This window comes from Euphorbia lathyris, chromosome 9 (assembly GCF_963576675.1).
Source record: "Euphorbia lathyris chromosome 9, ddEupLath1.1, whole genome shotgun sequence".
Taxonomy (NCBI): domain Eukaryota; kingdom Viridiplantae; phylum Streptophyta; class Magnoliopsida; order Malpighiales; family Euphorbiaceae; genus Euphorbia; species Euphorbia lathyris.
Window position 1 is genome coordinate 18,955,838 of NC_088918.1, and position 5,530 is coordinate 18,961,367.

Below are 5,530 nucleotides of genomic sequence, written 5' to 3' on the forward strand. Positions count from 1 at the left end.
AAATTAATTTTATCACTCCTAACCAAACAACACGTAGATGACCTCAAAACGAGAATTTTCAAGAATTAATGTTTCTTTGAATATCATTAACTCTTCGAATTTTTTTATTTTAAAACCGTCAACGATCGTTTTGAGGAGTTGAGTTGCTATTGGAATTAAAAAGTGTAAAGTTCAATAGCCATGAGTGTAATTTACCCCCTCATTTTCATTAATTAAGTTGGACCATAAAATAATAAGATTAAATGTTTTGGGTCGACATTTAAAATTTTGAGAATCTATCAGAAACGAAGAAGGAAAGAGAGTGAAGTTTCCTATTATTATTTTCTTTTTTAAAATGAAAATAAAAATAAAAATAAAAATACACAAGTTACCTTATAAAATAAATAAATAAATAAATAAATAAATAAATACACAAGTTACAAATTATAATATCTATCTCTAAACTCACGATCAAACCCCAGCCCCAACTTAATCTTTGTTGGCGACCTCTCACCGCCGCCGCCGCCGCCGCCGCCGCCGCCGCCGCCGTTGCTCATTCTCTCTATCAGTCAGAGATTTCCATTGCCATTCTTGGATAGAGAGAAAATTAGGCAGAAGAGACTTTGGTCTTTTTTATCAGGTACTCCTCCTTTCCTTTTTGTTTCTCTTCATCATACTTTCTTCGTGCTTCATTCCGCTTTTCATCCGCATTTTGTTTTGGTAGACTTTCCTTTTATAATCATTTCAAGTTTAGCTCTGATTCAGATCCGGCGTTTTTCAATATTCCGATATCGTTTCGAGCTTCGATTTGATTATTGCTGAAAAGATTTCGGAGGTTGAATTGGTTTGCTCCGCCGTTTCCTTTTTGCTTTCCACATTGAAAAATATTATTATTCTACTTTATTTTAATTTTTATTTGCCACTGCTTGGTTGAATCTATCGCTGTTTTATCGAGGTTATATTGAATGCTTTTGTCGTCGATCGTTTTATCTCTTTCTTTGGCCGGTCACTTGATTATGGCTTTCTGCTAATTTATAGTACTTTATAAGAAAAAGAAACTGAATTTAATATTCAAATATTCGAATCTTTTGTTGTTGGTTTGGTATTATGCTTCCATTTTTAATTTAATTCCCCCCTTTGTTACCTACCTGATTTCGTAGTTTTCTGGAAATTAAATTCTCTCTTTTAGAGAGTGGTTGTTGGCTGCCGGAATCAGGGTGAGTCAAATCAGTTGGCGCTGTCACACTTGAACAACTGTGATTGTCCCAATTCATTCAAATGGATTATGAAATTTAGCAATCACTTTTTCAAATCTTTTCTTTTTGGGTGTTTTTTCTAGTCAGAAATGAGTTGTGTTCTTGTTGGACTTGCTTCTTTTGCGTTCATTTTGTGATGGTCCCCAATTTTTATTTTTATTTTACAATGTTTATCTAAGTGTGGGTTGTTAGGTAATTTATGCTTTTTAGGTCGTAATGTGGCACAACTTGCTTTATTTTTGGTAAAGCCTAACTCTGTTTGACAATTGATGGTGCTGTGTGGTTTAAAATATGTTACTTTTAAAAGTCGCACAGTTGACATAGAATAGTTGTGTGACTATTATATGCACTATAAAATGAATATTGTTGATATTATATGTGATGGTGGCGTACATGTGCAGCTGTGCAGAATTGAATATGCACTCTAGCAAAAATACCTAAATTGAATGATTTTTAGGCCGTTACATGCGTTTGTCATCCGACCCATCACATGCTATAAAGTTAGGTTCATTTAACAACGCAACTACCAGTTATCTAGCATAGCGGACAAACCAAACCAAACTTTGTCCTTTTCTATGTATCTGGCACTTCTAGGGGATTACGTAGCGTGAATTTTTTGATGTCTATAAGTTCAGGATTATATCTAGAGATATTTGTGGACTTTGCTAGTTTGTCTTTTTTCTCTCCTATAACTGTGGTGGGCTGGGTTACGTTTCAACTGTCATTTTAGTTCATTAAATATCTCCTGTAAGGCTGTAATACAAAAGGGGAATGATTAGGGCTGTACAAGCCAAGCCATGTCAAAGCTCGGCTCGACAGAGAATGGACGAACTTGAGCTCAGTTCATTAAGAAAGTAGCTTATTTATTTGCTCATTAATTCTGTTCATGAACTCATTAATCATGTTCATAAGCGGTGTAGTTTTGAAACCTATAAAACTAAAGTTTCATACAAAACTATGTAGTTTTGAAACCTATAAAACTAAAATTTCATACAAAACTACGTAGTTTTGTTTTACATTTCTCCCTTTATAGAAATACTATTATTAAAAAAATAAATAGAACTGAGCTTGCTCACGCACGAGCCTGTTCATGAACATTATAGTTGACCTTGTTCATGAGCTTGTTCACGAACCTATAACTGAGTCTGCTGGCGAGCTTTCGAGCCGAGTTTCGCCTTGCTTAAGCTTGGCTCATTTACAATTCAAGTCTCAAAATCGTGTTCAAACTCGGCTCGTTTATAAATCGAGCCGAATATGGTCGAGCTTTTATCAAGCCGCTCGTGAGCTGATTGGCTCATTTGCAGCCCTAGGTTAAGCAACAACTACGCCCACAGAATAAGCCTAAGAAGCCGTTTAATCTACTAGCAATTAACACCGTCAATTTTGTATCAGAATGAAACTTGAATGTTTGCCGAAAAGTGGTACTAGTATTTAGTTGATTTATGGAATATATGATCACCAATGGTATATATGTTAAGTGAAGCTGTGAAGTTCGTTTTCAGTTTGTTGGTAGGTTGTGGTTCAATATAAATATAAACATGCCGTGCTCCATAAATGAGATTGAGACTTATAACTACTGATTTAGCATACTACTGCATATGGCATCACCTATTTAAAGGGACGTGACTGACCATTTTTCCATCAAGAAAAAGAAGTCCCAATATTTTGGTTTTTGAAACAGGGGAATAGAAGTAGAAGGTTTGTGCCAGTTTAACGCCATATATATGTGTTTATAGTGCTATATTTTCTCCTGGTGCATTCATTTTTAAGTTTTTATTGCTAAGTTCACTATTTCTTACACTATGAAGTCTAAATTGGATATAAGCACTACTTCCAACAGAAAAACAGCTGAACACTTCTTTTATGTCTTCCTTACTGTGATTGATTGCTGATTTATTTATTTTTTTTGGTTATATGCACATCATCATGTAGAAACTCACTCTGCCCTTTTTTATTTATTCAGGTAGTGGAGCAATGGGTGCCGGTGGCAGAATGTCTGTTCCCCCTTCTGCAAAGAATTTGGAATCTGAAGTTCTGAAGAGAGTTCCTCACTCAAAGCCACCATTCACCCTTGGTCAGATCAAGAGAGCTATACCACCTCATTGTTTCAAGCGGTCTATTCCCCGCTCGTTCTCATATGTTGTTCAAGATCTTACCATTTCCTTTATCCTCTATTACATTGCTACCAATTACTTTCACCTCCTTCCCCATAATCTCTCTTATGTGGCCTGGCCAATTTACTGGGCCATCCAGGGGTGTGTCCTCACTGGTGTCTGGGTTATAGCACATGAATGTGGACATCATGCTTTCAGTGACTACCAATTGCTGGATGACATTGTCGGCCTTGTACTCCACTCATGCCTCCTTGTCCCATACTTTTCGTGGAAACATAGCCATAGTCGCCATCATTCAAACACTGGTTCCCTTGAGAGAGATGAAGTGTTTGTCCCCAAAAAGAAATCCAGCATTAGTTGGTACTCCAAATACCTGAACAACCCACCAGGCCGCGTTCTCACTCTTACCGTCACACTTACCCTTGGATGGCCTTTGTACCTAGCCTTCAATGTTTCTGGTAGGCATTATGATCGGTTTGCCTGCCACTTTGATCCATACGGTCCCATCTACAACGACCGCGAGAGAACTGAGATTCTCATTTCTGATGTTGGTCTTCTCGCTGTAACTTATGGTCTCTACCTTTTAGCTGCAGCAAACGGACTTGCTTGGGTTATTTGTGTTTACGGTGTACCATTGTTGGTGGTGAATGCATTTCTTGTTCTGATCACATTCCTTCAGCATACTCATCCTTCATTGCCACATTACGATACTTCCGAGTGGGATTGGCTACGAGGAGCTCTAGCAACTGTGGATAGGGATTATGGAATCTTGAACAAGGTTTTCCATAATATAACAGACACACATGTAGCACACCATTTGTTCTCTACAATGCCACATTACCATGCAATGGAAGCAACAAATGTGATAAAACCGATTTTAGGAGAGTACTACCAATTTGACGGGACGCCTTTCTTCAAGGCAATGTGGAGAGAGGCAAAGGAGTGTATTTACGTGGAGGCTGATGAAGGTGATCAGCAGAAAGGTGTCTATTGGTACAACAACAAGTTCTGATATTTCTGGAAGTTGCCAAAATGTTGTGGTAAGAGCCAAGTAAGTGTATGGTAGATTTCGTATGATTTTTTTTGTCTTTGCTTGTATTGAACTGAACTGAACTTAATCTTTTGTGCTTCGTTTTGAATAATTTTATGGAGTCGCAAATTATTATGGTTTAAATAGTCGCATACTTATCATGCATGTTGAAGTCATTATCAGCTGAAAGTAGTAGCAATATGCTTGTTTTGTAAACAGCTCGAGTATTTCTTTATATAATACATGTCCTTAGACTAACTTACGGACTGAATTTCTACGAGTTGTGTTACGGTGTCAAAAAGGGTATACAAAAACGGATCATGTTAAACAGGTTGCCTATGTAAATTGTGTCGTTGTGTTCAGGGGCGTATACAGGGGGGCCTGGGGTGCCCGGGCCCCTCCGGCCACCGAAATTTCCATGGTTACGAGTAGTTTCGGCACCCCCAAATATTAGTAATAGTCTATATAGACTCTATGTAATAATGTTTCATTGTTTAAATGTAGATGAGATGGTTAAGACACTTTTTTTAAAGGTCCTAGGTTCAATTCCCCCAACCTCAATTTATTTTAGAAAGTGTTTATTTATTTAAATTTTATTTTTCAATAATTATAAAACTATGTTATCATTATTAATTAATTAATTAATTTATTTTCATAACACTTTTGAAGTCATTTTTATTATGTCTTTTCCATTAAAAAAATAATTTCTTATTTTTGAGACTCAAACAACTGAATTTTTAAATTAAATTTTAAAATTTAAAACTAAAAATAAAAAAAAAATGTAAAAATATTATAATTTTTTTAGAAACTAGCATTGAACTAATAAAAAAAAGTAAATATATCTCATTACGTGTTAAACTTGTCTAAAATTCAAAATTTCAATATTTTGAACCTATTAGGGATTCCATAAATCCAAATTTCTAATTTTTTTAGACATGTTAGGCATGTCTAATCCAAATTTCTAATTTTTTTTTTTACCTGATAGGTCTTTCTAAATTTAAATTTCTAATTGTTTTGATCTGTTAGCCCTCCATAAATCCAAATTTCTAATTTTTTTTTTAGTCTTTTAGGCCTTCTTAACCCAAATTATTAATTTTTTTTGGCCTAATTGGCTATCTGAAATTAAAAAAAAAAATAGTTTTTTTTTAAAT

General features: G+C 35.4%; 1 protein-coding gene across 4 annotated transcripts; it reads left to right on the top strand.

Moving 5' to 3' along the window:
* Positions 1–428: 428 nt before the first annotated feature.
* On the top strand, positions 429–4,523 carry LOC136205596 (delta(12)-fatty-acid desaturase FAD2-like). Of its 4 annotated transcripts, none has more exons than XM_065996254.1 (2): positions 429–619; positions 3,199–4,523. In XM_065996254.1, exon 2 carries the CDS (start codon positions 3,210–3,212, stop codon positions 4,359–4,361), a length of 1,152 nt encoding a protein of 383 aa, XP_065852326.1. In that variant the 5' UTR covers positions 429–619; positions 3,199–3,209; the 3' UTR covers positions 4,362–4,523. The 4 variants fall into 4 exon arrangements, with proteins under 4 accessions (XP_065852326.1, XP_065852329.1, XP_065852328.1 ...); XM_065996257.1 differs by lacking the exon at positions 429–619 and adding an exon at positions 676–814; XM_065996256.1 differs by lacking the exon at positions 429–619 and adding an exon at positions 695–823.
* The last annotated feature ends 1,007 nt before the right edge of the window (positions 4,524–5,530 follow it).

What these genes read in the sequence shown, in the direction of transcription:
- LOC136205596 (XM_065996254.1), top strand. Translation starts at nt 3,210, where the DNA reads ATGGGTGCCGGTGGCAGAATGTCTGTTCCCCCTTCTGCAAAGAATTTG.